This window comes from Catharus ustulatus, chromosome 20, assembly GCF_009819885.2.
Source record: "Catharus ustulatus isolate bCatUst1 chromosome 20, bCatUst1.pri.v2, whole genome shotgun sequence".
Classification (NCBI taxonomy): Eukaryota; Metazoa; Chordata; class Aves; order Passeriformes; family Turdidae; genus Catharus; species Catharus ustulatus.
The window spans coordinates 9,215,593-9,239,755 of record NC_046240.1 but is presented as its reverse complement, the minus strand read 5'-3'; the positions used below and the strand labels follow the sequence as shown (position 1 = coordinate 9,239,755).

At 39.3% G+C, this 24,163-nt stretch overlaps 1 protein-coding gene across 4 annotated transcripts in view; it reads right to left on the bottom strand.

The window, feature by feature from the left end:
• The window catches only part of CEP112 (centrosomal protein 112), a 174,748-nt gene that overhangs the window by 109,500 nt on the left and 41,085 nt on the right, over positions 1-24,163 (bottom strand). For all 4 annotated transcript variants that reach the window (XR_004419831.1, XM_033077052.2, XM_033077050.1 and 1 more), the window contains exons 17-19: positions 23,598-23,677; positions 8,965-9,100; positions 5,753-5,860 (exon numbers count right to left, since the gene is read on the bottom strand). Coding sequence is in view for 3 of the 4 variants with exons in the window: in XM_033077052.2 (XP_032932943.1) it covers positions 5,753-5,860; positions 8,965-9,100; positions 23,598-23,677 (324 nt within the window). In the remaining variant the exon portion in view is untranslated. The remainder of the gene's footprint in view (positions 1-5,752; positions 5,861-8,964; positions 9,101-23,597; positions 23,678-24,163) is intronic.

Sequence of the window (24,163 nt, the reverse complement as noted above, 5' to 3'; positions counted from 1 at the left end):
ATATCTAAATCCAAACCCGCCTTCCTTCAGCTCAAGGCCATTCCTCCTCATCTCATCACTACATGCCCTTGTGAAAAATCCCTCTCCAGCCTTCTTGTAGCAATATTCTGGAAATGGAGTTGCATCCCTGTGATTAAACCCAACTTGGTGCCTCCCCAGCCCACCCACACCATCAAAACCATCGCAGGCTGCAAAGAGAAATATTTCCTTCCATCTAACAGCCCTTGAGTGGCTGCAAATGCCTGTGTGCAGCAGGCTGTGGTGCAGGATTTGCTGTACATAGTCTTTGTTTAGGGATTCAGTTTATTCAAGGACTCCTTTGAACACAGAGCTGCCTTCCCAGCCTGATCGCTGTTTACCGCAGGCACCCGTCTGCGTTTCCAGAATCGCCTCCCTCTCCCTCCTCCCCTCCAAGTGGATTCTTTGACTACACAGGGAGCTCAGGCTTTTAACTCTGAATCACACACGAGTCAGATGCCTGAAGGAGACCGTGCAAATACCCATCTGTCTGGTTAACAATTCTGTAAACAGCAATGGCACCATGAGAAGGTTTCCACCCACTCTTCACTTGGAGGTTAAATTCGTCTCCTTTTCCCATTTGTGAGTTTTAGCTATAAAGCAAAAAGTTGATGTTGATTGAAGAAACTATTCCTCAGATATTCTGCACAAATGGTATTCATCTGTGTCTTAGGATGGTTCAAAGGAAACGTTTATGCATCCTAGATTAATTTATTAAATTAAATTTATGCAGCTTGTTGCCGATGACATGAAAAATTTAGAGCTTCTACTAACGTGCTCATTTGGCCTCCTTGCAAGAACAGACTGTATTTCAATTATCTTAGAGTACAGACAAAGAGGAGAGGAACAAAGCTTTTCACAAAGACTCTCTCCTCATAACTAAACCAGCATACTAAAAATGGATTGTGGATCTCTGAAAACAAATGGCCAGGTTAATGCACAGCTGAGAAATCCTTGGGACATTGGTCTGTCCAAGGAACAGCAGATTTCAAACAGGGCTTCCCAAGTGCTTCCTTCACTTGGCTGGGTAACAGACTGGTAAAAGAGAAGCTAGAAAACAAAATGCAGAACAAGGCTAGGAACTCTTAACAGAGCAAGGGCATGGGGACAAAGTGAGCTGGAGGTTGAGCTTGTTATCTCTATTAGTGTTAATTGCTAAATTAATGTTTTGCCTGAGAGAACCTCGCTCTTTTCTTTAAATTAACCTCACTAGAAAGTTGTAAAAGACAAAAAGATATACAGAATATTCTTCATCTCCTCTCAATAACTTTCCTCTGCTCCAGCACACTGCTAAAACAAGAACAGTGTCCCAGCAACACCTCAGATATTGTCCTTGCTGCTGGCAGGTAACATTACAAACATGCTTTTTTCACTTTTAACCAGCTATTTTGCACTTCTTTACCTCACTTTCCTTATTATAAAAGGCAGATTTAAACTCAACCACACCTTTGTCTTGCTCCCAACTTAAAGGCATTGTCTACTGACTTGTCTTTAGCATGATTTCAAAGTGATTTCATTAAATACTCATAAAAATATTTCTGAAGGTGTCTCTTTCTTCCCTGTTTGGATACACAGGACAAGATGACAACTCTAATTTCTTCATAACTTTTACAGAAGTCAGAACCCAACAATAAATGTCACAAGAAAGGATTTCCTGAGATACAGGGAGATTCTTCAGCTATCATGTAACAATTTTCCACTTTCCTATGGAAGCATGAACAATTATTTTTAAAGGGAATAAATACAGTTAAAGATGAATCAAACCAAAAAGGATTATTTATATATTTAGGTTGGCATCTAATCTCAGAGAGTATGGCCATAACTCATAGGTAACCCCATCCTGCTATCACAATAACTCAGCAACTGTTTGATTGTGTGTTCTCTCCCTGCTGGAAAATACAATTTCCTAGGCTTTGGCTCTCTTACTAATCTTGCATCTAATTTATTTCACATCACTCAGTCACTTCAGCAACTGTTTACAGCAAAAAATGGGTGTAGCAGTGATCACAGAGATTATTAACGGTTTGGGGCTTTTTTAAAGGACAAGCTAATGTCATTTGAGCACTAGGAGCACAATAAGTTCACTGAAAGTGTTCAATTCTCAACAATTTATGAAAATCTGCCTGAAACAAAGGTGTGCATGTATTGAGTGTGCTGGGGAATGTCCCTGCATGAAGCCCTGTCCCATCCCTGCCCTGGAACCACCACTCCCCACGAGAGATGTGCTCTCAGAAATGCTCAACTGACAAGAATATCAGAAAAAACCCAGTAAATCGCTTAACTTTGCTGCCAAATTTGACTAAAATCCATTACTGAAAAGCTTGGGCACATGCTCTTTCAAACACTTGGGCTTGTAGAAGATGAACTCATCAGAAACACTTCTCAGGTATTTTGAGCTAAATTGAGGATGTAATTAGAAAGTAGGGGGAAAAAAATGGAAAAAAAAAGAAAAAGAAAAAAGGAGTGGATGCAAAAAACCAAACAACCTTTCTTCCTGTGCTGACAGTGCCATAAAGCCCAAGTACAGATACTGCAACCATTTCAAAGGCAGGAAAGGCTGAGGCCTTCACTGTGCTGTCCACTGGCTTTGAAGTGCCAAAAGCAGCTGCTCCCAGCAGATAGGAACTCTGGTGCTGCTGGAGTTATTTTTTTTTTTCTTCAAAATATACTTTCAAATCTAACAGCTGCAAGTAGAACAAAGTTGAGCTAAAGTATATTTAAAGAAGTAAAAAAAAAAAAAAGCCACCAGTTTCTCTCTGAGAGTGTTCTCAGTGGATACTTCAAAAGCAAGTGGCACCGAATCAGATGAAGCTGGAACCAGGAGGGACATGTGACAGCTGAAACCAAATACTGCAAGATCCAAAAGTTCCTTTTTGCTTTATTAGGGGAATTGAGTGCATTTGAAAAGCTGACAAAATATCAACTGTTGTGTTTTTGTCCAAATTATTTCTGAAGCAAAAGACAAAGATAAATAAATATCAATGTATCAGGTTATTTGTTGCAATGAATATCAGATAAATATCATAATATCTGTATGTCTAATCTGCAAGTAGAGCAGTCTTTCAGCCCCACAATGAACAGTCCATGTTCACACCAATCATTGTTTTGAAATCAGTCTTCAAGCAGAGTCCTGTGACATCAACCATTCAGATAAAGCAGAGAAGTGAAACTGCTCCAAGTGCCTGCACTACCAAAATGTCTCTCAGATTGGAGAACTGGATCACACATCAGTTCATTTGGTTCTTTATTACCAATCTGATTAAAATTATGGGCAACTGAATTGTCCAGGTTGCCATCAGTGCCACTCACACCATGACAGCCAACAAAAAATAAATCTGTAGGGCAATTTCCCTTCCCTTTTTATGTCCAAATTTCATTTGACAATTAGATTCAGACACTTGAGGCAGAACATCTCAAAGCCATCATACATTTCTCAGGTAGCTAAAATAGCCAGGTTTTTGGTTGGGTTTCTATTTCCAACTGGAAGTCTGCTGGAGCCCTGTCAAAATGAATCTCCACTTCAAATTCACTGCTCTATTTAAACACTTTAAATCAGTCTTTAAATAAGTCTGTTCCTTGCCAAGCAACAACCAAAGAAATATGCAGTAAAACAAGGCAAGGAAAAGTCTGCTTTAAAACAGGCTTAGAAGTTCTGAAGCATAAATAGAGAGCAGTGCAGAGAAACAGAAGTTGGAAGAACTGAAAGGAAATTTGAAGAGTGGAAGAACTGAGCTCATCCTGCTCCGTGGTGGGGCTGGAGGGGCTTTGTGCCTTCCAAAGGAACCTTGTTCCCAGAGATAACCCCCTGCAAGGAAGGGGCACATATTCTTCATGCTCACCAACTTCCAAAGAACATTTCAGATGAAGTACAAAGAGAAATAATTTTTTTAAAAGGGCATAAGCAGGATTCCACTGAAAATTCTTCCGAGGCTGTCATTGTTTAGCTGTTTAGGGCTGAAACTCTTGGGTTCCAGTGATGTCTCATAAAGCTTAGCTGCTCTTTCTTACAGTAAAAGCAGCTATCCTAAATAAAATAAATGGGAAGCAGTAAACATCTCAGTGAAAAATGCTTTCACTGATGTTTACCACAGTACCAACATCGTTACAGAATAGATTCACCAAAAAAATTTTAACTCTCATTTTAACTCTTGTTTTGTGGGATTTTTTGACACAGTCTATGGAAGGTCTGAGTATAAGAAGACACATAAAACCAAATCAATCATGACATTATGAGATATTATCATTTGCCTTTACTGTGCAAAGTCAGCTGAGTATTGGTAAAAACTTTTATCTGGCTTGGTGGATGTTACCATGAATAGTAAAAAAAAAAATTACCAGGAATACTGTAACTCCTGACACACTGCAGGTTAGCTTTTCTCTCCACAGATTAAAATCTGGGATGGGAAAATGGGAACAAAATCTTTGAATAAATGATTACTTTGGACTTTAAAGATGCACTACAAATTATGAGATCTGTAAAGAAAAAAGTGAGCCAACCATATCACTAAAATGATGTGAAAATAGGATTCAATAAAAAATTCCAGTTTAAGGCAGAGCTGACCCTGACACTGCCATCGCCCTCCTTTCAGCACGTCCCTGACACACCAAACCTCCTCACCTTTCCTGCACAAATCCCCACTATCTCTGACAATTTCTGAATCACTAAATGCAGGAATCATCAGAAATAACATCCCCCAGTTAATCTGGACACCTGTGAGATGTCCCTCGCCCTTCCAGAGGCCAATATGTCACCTCTGTCAGGTGGCAGCACAAGTGGTGACGTTGACAGTTCTGAGCGAGGACAGGGAAAATGCTTTGATCTGACCCAACAAACTCCCTTCTATTCCAAGAGCCACACACAAAACTCACCATTGTTCCTCCCCTGCACAGAGCTGGGGTCTCTCAACACCTACCAAAGTGATCTTGTGCCTTAATTCCCTGAAGAAGCCCCTTCCAGATGGACCAGAGCAGGTCTGGCACCAAAGCCAAGCGCAGCACAGAAGATAAACAGAAATTAAACCACATTTCCCTGCTGGAAATGCAAGCTTAGATCCACACAAGAACAGTGGTAAGAGAGAATTTTTATGGATTAACCACATCATTCCTACAAAGTACTAAAAACCCCCTTGCAATCCTTCAGCAGGTGTTACCAACAAAAGCCACTTTAGTTTTGTGACCAAGTACAGCTCACACAGTGTCTGGTGCTGCAGCTTCTCAGCTCCCAAGTCTGTATCATACAAAAATTTCTCCATTTCTGCTTTTCCCCCTTTACATTTCACAGCACTACTGAACAAAACTTTCTTGTCTCCACCCAAACGTTTCCTGAGTGTTCTTCCCAACCCTGAAATTACATTACAAAGAAGAAAATCAGGATCAGTGGGCCAAAATAAGCATTTGTACTGAACACTCCCCATGTCAAAAATGATAAAAAGAATAAGCCCCTGTTTTCTTGACAAGAAGAGACACAGATAAAGCATTAAATAATTGAACCTGGTGATTATGAAAAGAGGTGTTGTCACCTGTAAGCCTGGGAAACAATTTGAAAGGGTTGGAGGTACAAAGGATGGTGAAGAGGAAACAGAAAGTATTTTCTGTGTAGATTCTCCCCCCTCCATCCCCATGACAAGACTCTGTGTGTATAAACTGTGTTTTTATAGGAAGGACAGCAACACACAGTGACCTACAGCTGCAGGAAGGGGAGTTTTCTCCCCTCTGGAGGAGCAAAGCAACTGACCTGTTGTTCATATCTTTTCTTGATCTCATCCAACTGCCTGGAGAATTCTTGGGCTTGCTTTTCCCGGAGCAATTTTGATCTGCTTAGATCTCCTTCAACCTCTGCTATCTACATGGGAAAAGAAAGGGAATATTTAATTTATTTTTTTTTTTTCAAGAAAAGGCATAGCTTGAAATGTTCTGACATTTCTACAGTTGTTTGTAAACCATCAAAGAGGAGAATGTCACTAGTTGGGAATGATAACAACACCATTTGTATGTGGTGGAAATGAATATTCAGTCTCTACAGGATTATTAGTTACTCAAGGACATAGTGATCACTGTTATGCCACTCCCTAATTACAAAGGATTGGCTCAGTTTTTCACTCAACAGTGCTGAATCGAAATTAAGTGAATATTTTCTCTAGACATATTTGAGACTCAAATATATTCCACTAAAAAATACACTGCCTGTGGAAATTCAAGGGAAATCATGTGCGAGTCAGAGCATAAACTACACATTTAAAGCAAGTTTACATTAAATCAGAAAATAACTTTAAATAACTTAAAAGAGAATTATTTGGCTGCAAGTTGAGTCCTCTGAAGATAGTCATCGCCTATGAATAATGAGTCCCACAGATTCCAGCACGCAGCATCAAGGAAGCAATTTCACAACTCAATTAACAAAGGCTTTTGTATCAAAAGCATAACTGTTAGCTGTACATCAGGCATGTTTCCAAGGGAATATATGTAAATACATAGATGTGACTCTGCTGCAGTGCACACTCATCAGTGACTGTTAGATCTAGATCCCAGCATGAGCACTGAATAAACTGTGTCCCTAAAAAGAGAAAAGAGGTGGAGGGGTTTGAAGGACCACAAGCCCATCTGCTCCACAAAAAGAAGAAACCCATGAATTTCTGAACCACAAGCCAAAATCCTGCTTGGCCTAAGGGAGTGCTCAGTGTTCAACAGATGTCTGTGCCAATTGGCCTGGACATCATTCCCCAGCCAGGAAGGAGGAGAAAAGGCAGAATGGGAAAAGCATTTTATTGCAGAGTACTCCAGCAGGAAAGGAAGGGACTGGAGTAGAAGCAGTTGGCCAAATAGAAAGTGGAAAAAGGGAACAGTGAGGAAGCAGCTCCTGAACCTCACTGTTACTATCTGCCATTAAGCAAAGGGACTGCAATCAATGTTTTTTGAATAATTTTCCTCCAGATCCAAACTTACTCAAATTGCAATTTTTTGGCCATATTTTACTCAGGTCAATAAAACCCAGAAAAATAACAGATCTTGTTACTAAAGGAGGTTTTTTTTAAGAGAATGAAAATGTTCTAAAAAGTGAAATAGTAAAAACATATGCAAAGATGCTTTAAATCCACTGGCTTCTGCAGTTTATTCGTTAGGTCACGTTCATCTGTTTCCAACAACTGCAACAAAGGATCTTGATCATTATTTGCCAAGCCCAGGAAGCCCCAGATCTACAGAACCATGACATAGTCTGTGTATCATTTCTCTTTTTTTTTAGTTACTACTGGAAAAAATGCAGATCTTGCAGTTAAACATGTGCCACCCACCCACCAGGGGACATCAGGTGACTCTTAATAATCACAAGCTTCACAAAATAGGAAGCAGATGGCAAAATAAATGACCTTATCATAGAGCCAAACTAAAGAATCAAATATTGATTGCAAAAACTGAAAATGACCCCATCCTGCTCATCTCCATAATCAACTTTATCTCACACCAAAAATGAGTTTAAAGCCCAGCATTCCTAATGCAGATGAAAGGACAGAGTTGCTATGGCTACTGCAGTTGTTTTGTAAAGTAATACATCCCACCTCACCACAAAACAGAATTTTCCAGTATGTTCCAATGTACTGGGGGATTTATCTAAGAGTCTGTGGCTGCAGAGGACTTTGAAAGGCCAAAGCATGAAGAGAGAGCTTCAGCAGTGTTCCCTTCCTGTAGAACAGAACCACTCACCTGTACAATATCATTTATATTTCTAGATTTTAGCACCCAAGCAGGGAAAGAGTAAACCTCTGGATTACAGCAAAATTGATTTTCAAAATTTCCCAGAATGCAGCAATATTCTGAAAGAAATTTACTGTCATTTTATAAATACTGTTGACTTTTTTTTCCAAATTCTTTTGCACCTTCTAATGTTTTGGATTGGTTTTCTTTGCTGAAGGTTTTTTAAATGAATGAAAGCATTATTAGCCTTTCTAGAATTAGACAACATCCCTTTTGGAGCAGAACTAGGATATTATTTCAAGTCATCATGAAGAAATTGCAGCAGGGTCACACAATACAGAAAATGTCAGATTAAAATTGTAGGATTTGTTGCATTGCCCTTGTGGCTCTGGTTTGCTGGACACATCTTGCTTTTATAAGTTTGTTGTTGCTTTTTAAAAAAAATTCCAAATTCTATTATTTGCTGTCTGCACGAGTCTTAAAAATATCAGCAGTGAAGATTTTTAAAACACTTTGAGAACAACAAAAAGGGAATTTCCTCAGTCCTAAAGCAGCACTCTCAGCCACCCACTGCAGTCACCCTCCTGTCCTGAGGTTTGGTCAAGGCAGGTGAGGCTGGAATTTGTAATCCAGAATTACAAACTGGAGTTCTGTCTGGAGATCTCAACCACATGGGGAGTTAAGGAAATTTCCCTTCTCTCCCCTCCTTTTTGATCACCTATTGCTTGTTCCTCATTTCACTCCTTGGGCTGTTTTTATAAACTCCCAGGAACGTGGTTTAACTGCTGTTCGCTCCATAAGAAATTTTCAGGGACAGAAAAGTGGATTTTTCCATCCTCTGCACATGACTGCCAGCAGGCACCATGGCTCTGCCCCTGTTTGGGCTCAAACTGATTACAGGAGCTCATTAATGGAAGACAGAGTCGCTGGGAAAGGAGTAGGAAGAGACACATTGAAGTGGGAAATGACAAGCGTTGTTCCATAGGGTGCATAAACTAACACTTTATACTCTCACTCCTGAAAAATCCCTAATCAGTATCATAACTGCAGATATCTTTATAACAATGACAATTCTGGCTTTGTCAGAAAGATGAAACACCCGCCACCATCCCTTTCTGACTCGCTGCAAAGACACTACATTGTGAAAGATTTTGATGTAGCACTCTCAAGTGGAGCATGTTTCTGGCATTATAAGATCAGAATCCGCTATCCCACTGCGCCAGAGTTTCAGAAAGGCTGGCATTGTGACCTCCTCACCCGCTGTTTCATTTCAGCAGAGTCTTTCTCTGAGTTCAGCTCCACCTGCCGCTTAAACTCCTCCAGGGCAGTGCCTGCCTGCTGGGCCTGCAGCCTCTGTACCTCCGTCACCCGCCTCAGCTGCTCCTCCTTCTCCCTAGAAAGTCACAGAAAATTTTCAGAGTTCAAGTATCAAATAAAAGAACAAGTGTGCTGGTGTAAAAGAGAGGCCTTTAACCCCATCAGTTTAAAATAGTATTCAGATTTCAATTTCCTGTCCCAGCTTCTGCCCAACTTCCCTTTGCAGGGCTTTGAAGAAGGCGATGGAAGGCCGGAGTTATTTTCGCTTTCTCCGATTGAATTTCACACGCCCAAACACGGCGTCCACAGCTCACAACAAAACCTCCACCTTCAAAGTCTCTCTTCACTTCAATGGCTCTCTACCCACTGTAGAACCCCCTTTTTGAATCTCATCTAATTAATAAAATATAATAATAGCAACAAGAAATAAATCATAACAAATTAGATTTCATTAAACTAGATTTAACATCCCCCAATACTTAAACAAACTCTTCTTAGTATGATTGCCTTTCCAGATTAAAATAAAAAAAAAAATCCAAACAAGAAAATTATCCCAGTGCCATCTTTGCTCAGACAAGGTGCAGGATTATTCCCTGCTTGTCATAAATCAAAATGCAAAGCAGGGCAATGCGTGACACGTGGCTCCTTCTTACTCTATTAGAAAGTCATAATGCTGTGATGTCTATTCAGCCTCTACAGTAATGACAGATGTTAAATCTCTCTGCAAAGATATTTCACATCAACACCCTACACTATTTGACATATTAAACCTGATACATCTATAGAAATCAGGTTGGTTTTTTTTAGACTGGATGGTACATCAATAGGAACGTTGCTGTAATATTTTATGTACATTCACACATATGAAAAGATACACATGAAAAGATAAGAGACATTCACCATATTGACACAACACAGACAAAAGTTCGGGTCACTTATAAATATTTCAGAAACTTTGATGTGAGTCCTCAAATATTACTAACTTTTATTAACTTGTTACTGGTTTTGTTATTAACTTTTTGTGACACGTTCCTGCTCCCAGCAGAGCTGCCTGACTTTGTGCTCAGACTCTGGAGAACACGATGGTGGCATCAGGGACAAAGCTGGCTCCACCCATGGCTTGTAACAGAACACACATTCAAACAGACCTGGGGCTGACATTTTCATTTTCCAGGCAGAGGAAGTACCTCACCATAAATTCCCCATTCTGACAGGAATTATTTCCATATAAAACAAAGAAGCTGACACGTAAGAGACGGAAAAGCCCGGCTAATTCATCTCTTCTGTCACCTTGCCAGCACTGGAGGAGCTGCTCAGCACTGAGAGAGCCTTGCAGGAAGGTCAGGAAGCTGCCAAGCCCAAAGTTACAGCACTCACATCCTCTGCTGTGCTTTGCAGAGCAGACTCTGACAATAGGACAAAGAACATAATCCTGCATCTTCACAAAGGGGCTGTTTGCAGTGCAGAAGAGCAGGGTAATTCCATTAGCACAGAGATCAAAGAAATGCCACAAGCCCTGAGTCAGGGCACTGCTGTTTACTTCTAGAGGGTTTTTTCATTATGCATATTTTTAAAAATTAAAAATATTTTATTCTGGCAACTCACAGCTGATGGGATAATTGAGAATAGGGAGACTGCTCCTTTCCTTACATAAAAAAGAAAATGCCTTTCTGCCCCAGTAAAAACTGGAGGAAAACAGAACAAAATCCTGCATCACAGTTTTGGTGATGACTGTTTTGAGGTTTTGGTTTTGTGTTCTGAGAAGACCTGTGTAAATTATCTTCAGATTTGCTAGAGAGCATCCATCACCCCTCCAGATATGCTTTATTTCTCTCATTGTTTCCATTTCCTACACTCCTTTGAGGGGGAAGCACATCTGTGTTAATCTAAGCCACAAAATCCCCACTCATTTATGAGACAATAAATATTACACAGCAAAAACCCATCACTACCAAAATCAACATTTCTTTCCCCATCTAAACTCAAATGGCAGAATACCATTCAGGATTTAAGTTCCTCCTGCAGAGTATCCAAAAGAGTCAAATTCCAAGTAGAAAACTGCTCAGAATGGGCACACCAGTGACACCTCCAGAGCCCAAAATGACAGGAACAGTCTGATGGGTCAGTCATCCATCTGCTCCTGCTGTTGGGCTCAGTTATCCCTCAAATCCCACATTCCAGGGAGCTGCTGAATACAGATATTTTTAATTTTACAGCTATTTGACACTGAATTACATTAAACACAACTCTCCCACAACAAAATCTACCTCTGAAAGAAGAACATGTTCTGAACGTGCTCTGCCCACATTTGTTACCTTGGAGAGACCATGGAGAGGGGGAATGTCCACTTCTCCTCCCAAAGATCCATAATTCCCCAATGGGCCCTGGATAACAAATCTCTCTCTGTGCAAAACACATCAAATAATTCCACTCCACACTGGAAGCAAAACCAAAAATTGAAGCTTATTCAAATAGATCCACACTGCCAAGTGCCACGAGACACTGGGACAACAGCTTTGGTCCAGCCAGATGGAAACACAACAAATCTAAACATAAAAGGACAAGGTATCAGTCCTTGTGGTCTCCAAATTTATGCATCTTCCTCCTTAGGAAGACATTTTTATTTTGAAATATTATGATGTAAACTTCTAGGAATGTGGTTTTATGCACCTTCCTTTCTTTTAAGGACTTAATCCCATGAATAAATGCAACATCTCATTATAAGCAGGAAAAAAACTTCATTTTTAAGGATGTGGGAGCCAGCACTCTCTATTTTTTGAGCAGGTCAGATTTGTACAGAAGCTTAGAAAACCTGTACAACAATGGCCCTCTCTTCACAAATATAAGAAAAGCTTCACTTTTTTTCCCAAGACACCAAGCAATGTGCCTTGCATGAAGCACTAAAATATTCACTTTGAAGATTATTTTTTTCAGTTGGACTAGTTGTGGGGCCCAATACAATACAATTACATCACTCAAATCCCCTAAAGCTGAGCCGGCCTGAATATAAAACCAGAGTGAATTTACTCTTTGCCCCCAATTTAAAAAGCAGCAAATTCCCTTTGTTTCAGCTTATAAAGGACATGGCAACAGAATTAGGAGTCTTACACAGCACAAACCATCTCAGGGAAAGTTGACTGTGAAGTCCAGAATTTCATTTTCAGAAATCAGCACCCTGAAGTGCACTGATAAATGGGAAATACAAACACCTTACATGCTTTCTCTTCATGCTTAATCAGAAATATTTGTCTTGCTCTGTAAAGTGCCTTCCAAGGGGTAATAACTAAACACAGTGAGACAAAACACAGGGCAATTCAGGGTTAACAGCAGAGGTTGATCAAATTTGGGATGTCCCAGCAAATGTTGGATGAATCAACACCTTCCTGGAGGGCTCCCACCACTCCCTGATCCAGCAAGGGCTCACAACAGCACAGGGAGCAGGAGATGCACCCAGCTGGGTCTCAGCATCACCAATAAATTCAAACCCTTCAGTGTTTTGTGCCAGCACACACTGAACACAGGAACCCCCATGGCTGCACAGGGACAGTTTCACACCCCAGGACAAATCCATACCCACTCCCTGTGTGTTGTTTAGAGAGATTTTCAGTGACATGGAAAATATGAATAGACTATGAAACTCTTCATGTTTTCTTATAAAATTATACCAGGTTTTAATTCACAAAGTGGCAAATTTTTCTCCAGGCTTCCAGCACCTGCTGGAGGCACAGCCCATTGAATCCCAGCTGTACTGGAGAACAGAAGCAGAGCAAGGAATTTCTAGAAGGATATATTTTGCCACTGAATCAGCTTCTGAAACTTAAATTCTGATGGACTCCACAAGAGGGAGAGGTTCGATCCCTTGTCTAAGTCTCTCCCAGGTTGTTATGACTCTGGGTTTATTTGGGAATCCCAGAATATCTTGAGTTGGAAGGGACCCATCCTGAGCCCAACTCCCTGCTCCCCACAGGGCTACTAAAAAAATCTAAATCTAAATCTAAAAACTAAATCCTGGGACTGAGAGAAGGCTGAGGTGTGGGAAAAGCAGAGTCATGGCTGAGCCTGCAGCCCCACTGCTGATGCTGAGATCCTGCCAGGCTCTCCTGCCATTCCCACATTACACAAACTCTAATCCTGTGTATTCAGATTTGCTGTACCCACACAAGTCTTTGCCCTTTCCTAAATATTACTGCTTCTGAAGGAAAATTGCTTTGCTCTTCACCAAACTGCAAACTATTCACTTGATGGAAGGCAGCTGAAGAAGGACATTGTTTCTGCACAGCCTTCCTTTTTATTTAATGACACAAGAAATAAAACTTTACTCTCACTAATATGTGCTGAAACAAAATCAGTTATCACCATTTATATAATTCATTTAGATTCAAAAAAAACCCTATATAAACACATTCCCAAGGAGAGCACAATTTTTTACATAATACACAACAAACTGTGTCATTGAAAACACAATCTGCATCAAAACATACCCAAATTTCCCATGCAAACCAAAATTCAGGAATTTCACCTTGGTATCTTCAGTGTCTACAGATATGAAGACCCATCCAGTGCACAGACTGCATTTGACTTCACACAGTGAAATTTAAGCAGACTCACAGTCCTGCTCCTGATCCCAGAGTCCCTCACATGGAGATGCTCTGAAACTACCAGGACTCCACAAAACTGCAGCAGTTTAATTAATTAAGTAAATTTACAACCAAATGCAAGAGCCATTTTATCACCTTTTAGTGCCATAACCAGGAAAATCCACTCCCTGCAACAGCCCCTCTGACCAAACCTCCAGCATGCAGATATTCCACTACATAAACATGTATTGTAAATAAATAAATATAAATATGCAATATGAATACATAAATAATGTATTCAGGCCTAAAATACCACGTGTCTGTAAAAGAAGGGGGTTAATTGTTACAGAACAATGCTTCAGTAGCAATGCCAAATGTGTGAATACACAAAAATCAATTTTGCTTTTCCTGCTCTGTTTTTAACGCACGGTGATAGCTCAGGAACAGCTTTGGGTGTGACTGCAGCCACCCAGCTGTGGCTGGAGCATCCTCCTGCACAGGCTGCATTCCCACCAAGCAGGAGGAACAAGCAGGGCTCTCCTGCCAGGCCAGCCCCAAACATATGGAATGTGTGCAGAACACTTCTTCTTTTTGGTGTGGAGAGGAAGAGAGACAGTGTGAAGTCATTCAAGCGGAATGATAACTAAACCAAAGCCAGATCAAAGGAGTGAAGAAGAAAGACTGAAATGTGAAGCTGAAATATTTATTGCCTTCAAAACATCATCCCTATCCTGTCCCTGGGCACTTTAATATTTGGGAGTTGTTAGAAAGCATTCTAACTGGTTTCATCATTTCAAAGAAATAAAGCCAAGAAATAAATATAAAGTGTTCCCAATTTTAAGAATAAGATGAGCTTGTCTTTATGATAAAAAGCACAAATCCACTTAAAATTGTTTACAGTTTGCATAATTTGAGATGCTAACATCAAAAAACTGGTCTGCATTCCTTCAAGTCAGCTCCAACAATGGAAGATATTTACAATACAATTATTGTTTTAAACTATATACTTATGTTTTAAATAAATCATGAGGTAACATTAACAAACTAAATCACTCCTTTAGCCATTAATGAATTTGGAGCAAATACTACTCCACGTGTGAAGTATCACACTGAAATAAGAATAATGCATTACATTCAAAATTAATGGCTCACAAATTAAGTAGACATTGGTTAAACATACTAATAATTATTATAACTATTTCTCATTACAATAATGACAGGACACTGTTGTGCTAGGTGCTGTGCAAACAGAATAAAACAGCAACTGCCAAATGATGAATGTGATGTGGGTTGAAAGGCTGGGCAAGTGGTGTAAATGTGGCTGGAAAGGAAAACTTGGTAATTTTGCTCCAGCCTGCAGAAACTCTCTCCAAGATTTAGATCCACCACACATATGAAAGAGCACAGAGGCTCAGTTATCAGGGGAGGAGGATTAGAACAGAGATTAAATAATCACAGCTTTCCCATGCTGAGACCACAGACTCAGCAAGGACAGCACAGAGGGGAGAATTAGAGAGACAGGTGTAGATAATGGCTTGGAAAAGGGGACACAAGTCTGTAATTAAAAGGTGCCCAGAAATCCAGCACAGACAGCAAAGAGATTCATGAGGTACCCAAAGGAGAGGAGCAGAGAAGGCAAAGATGAGATCAGAGAACAGCACTGTGGCACTGAGAGCTGGGGGGTGAATAAAATAAACCATCCAAGGACAAACTATGTGAGAAATCACCAGGCACAGGACAGAGCCAGGCAAGGAGAATCACTTAACACTAACAAAGCACGGCCCAGGCTTGTGAGGAGTGACAGAGCCAACAGTGGTTGGCAAAGCAAAGATGCTGAGGATGAACTGCCAGGATTAAAACTCTTAAGGAGGAACAAAGGGCTCAGAATTCATCCTGATTAGGTAACTATTTTTATGGTTAAAATAATTGGTTAATTCAGGATTCAAGTAATAATATTCATGTTGTAATAGATAATAAAGATATTTAATTCTGGGGAATTGGCTCATTGTTTTCTTCTTTCCAAGAGGACACAGATTGTGACAATTTTCTTTTCCCTAAAAGTATTGTTTGAATTATCAACTCCAGCTCCTCCATGAAGGTTGTTTGTATTGTTGCTGAAGCTGAAGGAATGTTGTACAAAGCACATGAAAAGTACAAGCAAAATTAAGATCATCAAATGTAATTGAAGTAGAGTGATCACAATCATGGAGCATCAACAAGGAACAAAGCTTTTCCTTGGACTGTTTTGTAGATGCTTTCTAAGTGACCCAAAGGAGGTGACAGCCTGAAACATCTCATGCTTTTTAACAATCAGTTATTGAATTCAATCATCTGTACGACTTTCTGTAGCCAACTGAAAGCTTTTCTCATGTCATCAATGTTTTGGGCATTGTATGATCTCGAAATAATTGAAGAAATAAGAAATCTGAAAAACACACTGATATGAGAGGGAAGCCTTTGGAGTACACCAAGGGAACAATTCTGCCATTAGTGTTGGTTATTTGTATATTCATTTAGCCAATGTAACTGTGATAATCCTTAACTATATTAATTATTAGAATAGCAATTTACAGAAATTAATGAAGTGCCCCAGCATGATACAGCAATACTCTTCACCTGGCAAGGCAATACTTCTCATTTCATAAGCTGTGTGCCATATCAAACCAGTTTCACAGTTGTTATCACTAAAAAGATGTCATGTGATATCTCTATAACCATCTTGAGGGATGCAACAGTCCCAGAGCCAAGGATTAAAAATCAACTGGTACTTTTTTTTTTTTTTTTGTACAACTGGAGCCTTCCTTTCAATACATATTTCATTATTGCCAGTAGGTCTCCAGAGAAATGGGGGGAAAGAAAATGAAAGGCTGTAAATAGTTAATAGAACACTTTATTTCTGCTTTTAAGTGAGACTATTAAACAAAGCTACCATATTTTTGAGCCCTCTGTTCATGCTGCACGTTGTGGCCCCTAGAGCAGGGTTAGGGAATGTTTACAATATGCTGGAAACTTTGACTGGGTTTGCTCTAAAAGGTTTCAGATGCTCAAGCACAGCACCAAGTGGAGAACAGCTGCTTGGTTTTCCACTCATTCTTAAAGGAGTAAAAAAAAAAATAAAAACAAAACAAAAAAAAAAGCACTAAACCAAAACCCACCCTACCAAAAAAACACAGAGAGTTTTAAAGAGTAAAACTAATCCCAACTCCTCAGCCACATCACATCACCACTGTTTTTAAATCACAGACATGGCTTTTTTCATCATATTGCAACTGCTGTAACAAGACAACCCTGAACATTTTAATAAAAGATATTGATGAACACAATGAACATGAGTATAAACTCTTAACAATGCTCTTTTATTGCAACACTTGGAATTAAAGACAATGCCTGCTCATATTCCTTTAATTATTTCCGGCTTTAAATAGTAATAGCTTTTCCATTCTGACAAGAATTCTCTCCACACACAAATACTTCATTTTCAAGGAAAAATGGAATTAACTGCAAGAAAACAGCTACACTTAAGCAATTACCCTGAAAATATTAACAACAGCAGCAAGCAATTACTCAGAATTTGGATTCAACTTAGAGGAGCAAGAAAGGAAAAAAGAAATAAAAAATTAACTTGTGGTAAAAGCTATCAGTCCCTTCAGTCCCTTTATTTATTTATCACTGCTTTGGTGAGTCTCAGGCTGTTGTGTTTTGCTGTGTGCAGTGGCATTTCTGACACACACCATTCCAAGAAGCCCATGCAAGAGGATTTGAAGGAGCAGCTGTTAAAATACAAAGTTCTCAAATGGCTTGGTAGAATCAAATTCTCAAGATACACTTTAAATCACAGTTTTTTTTTCCAAAATGTAACTTCTGCATATTTTGAAAAGCCCAGATTTTACTTCTTTTCAAAATGTTGGGATCTAACAATTATGCAAATGTAAATTGCAAACAAATTAAATTATTTCACTGCTATTTATTCTATCTCCTTCTGCCAGCTCTTTTCACATGTTTATTTTTCCTTGCCTTCATCTGTTTCCCCCTTTATTGGGTCAGCAGCAGATTGATTGTTCACCATTTATTTCTCTCAAATCTATGTCCCCTCACTTTTTTACACTGTTCCTTTTGTGTATTGCAGAGAGAAGAAAAGCTCAATAAACACCATGGGAATTGGGAATTTTGCACGATAGAAGCAACCTTAAGGACTGGGAGACTCTCACATAAAACTTGCTCTGCTGAAGTTTGATGCATTTTTAGGCACTTCTGAATAAAGCAAGAAGAGTTTTTCAGATGAAACAAGCCCAAGTCTTCTCTTTGTGCATCAAAGAGAACCATACAATGAAAAATGAGTCATTATTGAGCTGGAACTGTAGGAAAAGATCCTGCAAAGGACAGCTTCACCCTCTGCCCATCTCTGCCTTGTCCCCATTTCACCAGTGCAGGTGAACTGGGAAACCCCAGTGGCTGCTGGAGGAGGCCAGGCAGGCTCAGAACAGCAAAACCTCAATAAAATACTCAGGGCAGCATGAAAACAGAATCTCATAAACTGAGATCATCCCCCAGCACCAGAGCCCAGAGCAGCCAGGGCCTTGTGGAAATCAAAAGGAGGGAAAAAGGGAATTCACTGACCCTGGGCATTGCTGCCATCCAGGCATTCCCTGTCCCAGCCTGAGGCTCCAGCACAATTCTAATTTCATTTCCACTCCTGCTTTTAGCAAGGCTGATATCAAAGCCACCCTCTGAAGGCTTCACAGGTATCACTATCAAGTTTAAAACCACAGGAGAAGCCTGAGAGAGGCTCCAGCTCCATGGATCTGGCTCAGTGTCAGGTAAGAATGACCCAGAATAACCAGATGACTGCCAGAGCACACCAGGAGATGACAAGAGAAGCTTTTTGAATAAAGAAATGACTGAGGTTTCAAGAAGAGTAACTGGTACCAACAAAAAAGTATTTCCTTCCCTAAAGAGTATTTTTTCCACCTTGATTTAGGAAACACAAGTGCAAACACATTTTTTATCAGGTATTTTCTGTGAGGCAAAACCTTGCAGCAGAAATAACTGTGCTACAAAAACTGAAATTTAAATTATAAGTGAGTACCACTGAACACCTGACAAAATCCCTGGAAATAGCAGCCCAGCATGGGGAAGCACAGAGCATTGCTGTCACACTGGAATAATGAAAAGCAGTGGGAAAAGCTTTTGTAAGTCTGCAGTGAGGAAACTCCACAGCACCACCTCCAACGAGAAATCAACTTCCCCTTGACTCCCAAGGCAGAAACCACATGCATTTATACAAATATATCTGAGAAAAGAAAGGCAAATCCTCATTTCTGCATTTTACTGAACACCTGCAGGCACCACCTTCACACCATTTCATGATTGGAAAGATTTGGTCTGGCACCTAAACCAAATTCCAAAATATTGTGAGAACTGTCTGTGTGTGCTTTAAAAACGACTGTGAAAACTATTGGGAAAATCTGCTCATAGACAGTGGCTTGGCTGGTTTCTAAAAAGTTTAGCACTTCAGCCCCTCTTTCTGCCCCAAAGTTTTAAACAAGTTCAGACAAGGGGTAGAGAAGCCTTGGAAAAAAAGAGGTGTTGGTAGTTCCTTATGTAAACAAATAATTTTATTAAGTGAGTCAGAATGAAGCAGCTGCTCAGCATTTGCTCTGTATCATCCTCACTTGCAAAGTGCTGAGATTTGGCTCCATAGACACACTTGGAAAAAAAAAACTAAATCAAAAGGCAAAGAGTGAGAGGGAGAAGGTTGTGGAGCACTGGAGTGGAGATGTGCAGGCAATCCTTGATGCTGCAGTGTTTAACTGCACCTGCACCTCTACAGAGGGAGTTTAATTTAATTTAATTTTAATTTCATTTCATGTCATTTCTCCTAATGTGAATTCTTAAAATTTGTTTCCTTCACACATTACAGAAGTGAAGAACTCAGGAAATCTGCACTTCAGGGGCATATGAAAACATTATTTGTGTATGAGGCAAGCAAAGCACAAAGCATTAATTCAGATCCCATAACTATCTCCAGGACATGAGAAATGTCACAACCTTTATCCAGAAGAAATCAACGTGGTCTGCACTTCCCATCAGGGTGACAGATGATCTCAAACTATTCAGGATGTTTATAATTTAGTGGAAAATCTCTCAGTCTCAAGACCAATTTATGTGTCTGTGCAGCCACAGGTGTTGTCCCTGTCCCTGGAATGTCCAAGGCAGGTTGGACAGGGCTTGGAGCACCCTGGGACACTGGGAGCTGTCCCTGTCCATGGCAGGGCTGGAATGGGATGGGATTTAAGGTCCAAACCATTCTGGGATTCTCTCATGACTGCAGAATTCAAGTGTCAAAACCAAACTCCTCAAAACTGAGCTGGTGTTGTGGTTGTAATCTTCAATAAAATGGGGAATATTTCCATACAGTAAATACACAGCAAATATATATACAGCAAATATATATATTCCTCATAGTAAACTAAAAGTATCAAACAATCTGCTACCAAAACATAAGCAGAGGCAGAATAAATACATTGAAGGAATAAACATCCAAATTCCACAGAACAAGACACAAGAGATGGTGCTTAGAGCTGTTTAACAACATTGTATAAAGTCAGCAAGACCTCTTCTTTCTCTTCCATGCAATTTCTTCAGCAGCAAATGGGTACATGTTTTTTTTTCTCATTTATTTTCTGTTTCATTCTACTCAGTTTGTACTGTGACAAATGATATACCTCTATTTCCTACTCACTGTGAGAGATAAGAACAGCAGAGATTCAGCCTATTTGCAACCCACTCTCATGACAAATTTCCAGCAACCAAACCACAAGGATTAGAGAAACCTTTCCCCCCAAGTAATTACAGAGAAGCTTCTCAGGAAAACTTTGTTCTTACAGAAATGCCATTTAAAGGACATTCTAGAAAAGCCCTTGCAGCACTTCTGAGAGTGACTTTTGCTATTAGGCAATGCCTGTGACATGCACTGCAGAAGTAAATATAAATTTTATATCTACAAGTCACCACCACGAGTCAGGAGTGTTGGAGCAATTCTTTTGCAAAAGGTTTGCTTTTGACACATATTTCCACCATGAACTTCAGAAGAAGAAAAAAATCTTCTGTAAACTATGTAAACCCCTATTCTGTATTGAAACTGTGGCAATACTCCTTTTTTTTTATTATTTTTGAAGTGAAAGATACTTTCAGAAATGTGGATTTTACCATTCCACACAATGTCTCAAATCACTTTCATTCTGCATCGGTGTGGATACGTTTGAAAGAGCAGCAGCACTGTTTGCTGTCACAGCACTGGAAAAATAATGATAATAATAACAAAAATCCCCTAAAATGCCTGCCACTTCCCTTTCTATGTGCTTGCAGCTCAGCAGCTCCTCAAGATATAATCCTGTGGCCATTTCAGAATCAAAGTGCATTCAGATCAAAGTCGTTTATGGGAAATCACTGAGGCACCTTCTGGTTCTGAGCTGCAATTCCACAAGGCATCGTTTCTGTTGGAGATGCTGAACTGTATTTTCACCCACCTCAGACAAGGTTGTTTTCTACAAATTTACTGAGTCTGCCTCAGCTTGGAGTTACTCAATTTAAGTAGTTAAAGAAATTCAGCAAAATGAGGCATTTTTAAATGAGATATTGGATCTCATGGGTTCATATTACTAGGAAGGGATTGCTGTAAAGAATAATTTTTGCAGCAATGGAAAAAACAAAGCCATAAGGAAGCCATCCATTTCTGCCACAATAAATATCACTGCTCCTTATCTATTACCTACTTGTATATCATATAAAAGCCCATATATGAAAAAATCCTAATATTGTCCAGACACACTGGTGCTGAATGAAAGGCCTGAATTGCAGAAAGCTCTGCAGGATTGGCAGTTCCTCTGTCCTGGGACTCTGTCCCATCCCTGGTCAGAAATGCAGGGGTCAGACCCAGAGCTGAAATCCCAACCAGCAGAAAATGAGCTGGGCTGGACTAGGGCAGGGTATTTCTGTAAATAACATCTTTTTAGGATCCTAAATCCATCCTCATGGATCTGCCAACCTCAGTCTCCATCCAGCCAGACAAAACCACACTTGAAAGCTAATTTTTATTTCTATTCAATTACTTATTAGCATTACTAATTCCATTATTAATCTTAAAATGAAACCCAAACCCCTGCTATAAAACAATCAAAAGAGCAGTAGTATAGATTTTATTAAACTATCTCCACAATTAAACATTTTCGATTTCAACTTGGAGAGGTATTATGATTAAATATTAGAAATCTCTGCATTATTTTCAACATCCTGAATTTAAAAAAAAAAAAAATTAAAAGAATAAAGTGCAAGAGAAACAAAGTACCATAGGACATGGAAGTGAATACTCTACAATATTAAAGAATATTCTTATTTAGGAGGTATCCACAGGAGCAGAAGCAGCTTTTCCTAGGAGAGACTTTGAAAACCATATAGGAGTAGTTGCTGTGGGGAACAGGAGATGATTTTTAGCCTGCTCAACAGTCCTGGGGCTCTTCAATGCCAGGAGCTGACCCATCCCCACTCTTGGCCAAGGGAATCACAAAGGAAGCACAAGGCTGGGACTGAGCTCTGCCAGCATTGTTTGAATTCATGGAGCATCACCAGCACTTTGGGCTCTTAAACCTCAATTCTTACAAATCCTCACACCAACTCCAAGCTACACCTAAGCTTAAACAGAGCCAAGGAATATCTGAAATAACTGAGGATGTCCCAGCTCCTGCAAGAACTCCTCCAAATCCCCAGCCCCTCACAGATCCTGCCTGGAGAGAATTTGCAAAGGGGGCTGCAAAGCCAGACTGGTTCTATTAACATAAGTAAGTGCAAACTTGCAAACTGACACAGTATTTGAAAGATGAGGAAGAAAATTAATGCAGCTTCATTATCAACACATCAGATGGTAAAATACTAAAAGATTAAGTGCAGTTGATAACGGTTCAACCTCCCCAAAATTATAAATAACAGTCAGTGTAAAGAATTTAAAGATTAAAAGCTGGAGTTTTTATTAATGTCTGCAGTGATTTAAGATAGTCTCTATTTATGCCAAATACCTCAGAGATTATAGAAATAAAGAAATACAGACTTCAGCCCTGTCACTTTTATAGAATAAAAGTATCTTTACTTGCCTCTCCCAGCCTAGATAAGGTACATTGTGATTAAACTGAATACTTTCAGCAAATAACTTCTGGTTTGTTTCAGAACAATCTGTTTCCCCTAGAAATTACTTCCACAGCTTTGACTTTAAACTGGATTAACACATGGAAAGAATACTTTACATAATCAAAAATGGAAGGAGCATAGCAAGAGCTGATCTTGTCCTGTGTGCGTCTGCTGTACATAAACCACTCCCCTGCTCAGAAAATATCCAACTTGGTGCATCCTGATAAAAAACCTGCTCCAAGTTAGTCAAAGAGAGCTGTTTGTTACAGAGCACTTCTCCCAGCCTCAGATCCATGTGAAGAACAAGTACTCTCACAAAGAAGTGTTGTATCAAACAGGAAAATCTGCATTAGACTTGTAATTTATGGGTATAAAACATAAAATATAAAATCAGAAGTGTCATCTACTAAATTAAAATATTTTTAAAATAAATACATCTTTCAAATTTATTCAATTTCCTAGAAAAGCCCAAAGCAACAAGTCTTAGTTTTGATTATTTGCTTCCTATGAATACCCTCTGAATTGAACCTGGGTCCATTTATTTGAGAGGGCAAGACCAGGTGACATAATTTACCTCAAATCTTTTTGATTCCCACCACTCAAAAGTCAACAAATTTGGGTGAGTTGGTTCTTACTTTAGTTTTTTCATTTTTCTGGCTGATTAGAACCCCTAAAGATGCAGCTTTAAAACAGGAGAAAAGCTATGGGAGGGCAGTTAGATGAGATAAAGCATAAGGCTATTTAATAAATATATATTAATAAATAAATATTTTAAAATACCAGGGATGATTCAACAATTATTCCATGTTCACTTACTTCAGAGCCTGTTCCAGGTGGCGAATTTTCTTCTGAGCATCTCCTCTTTCTTTATCCAGATCATTCTGAATGCCATGAATCTGCCATTTAAGGAAAAAAACACCATATATTTTAGTCAAAACAATGTATGAGTTAAAAATAAATAAATGTTATTTTAAATTCTAAAAATTATTTATCTGCATATTTCTTTTCCACTGATGAAGACAGCCATCCATGGATTTCTAAAATTATGTGAAATGTAAAGCAGAGTTTAACAGAGAGATGAAGTATGAGAATGCAGGCAGTGAGCTATTTTCCTTCTCAAAGTGAATATTACTGTCTACAATAAAGAAATATCAGTAATTACATAAAAAAGTAACTAGATTTTCTTTAGATAAGTACTCCTAAGTGAGCTCCTACTCACCAATTTGTGACCACCCAAAGTGCATAACTTCTGATCAATTATTACAATAAAAACATCAAACAAAAATACCTTACACAATCATCCTAAAGAATAATAATAATAGAATAATTAGCAATAATAATCCTAAAAATTGTCACAAAAACCTTTGAATTTGGCAACTTCC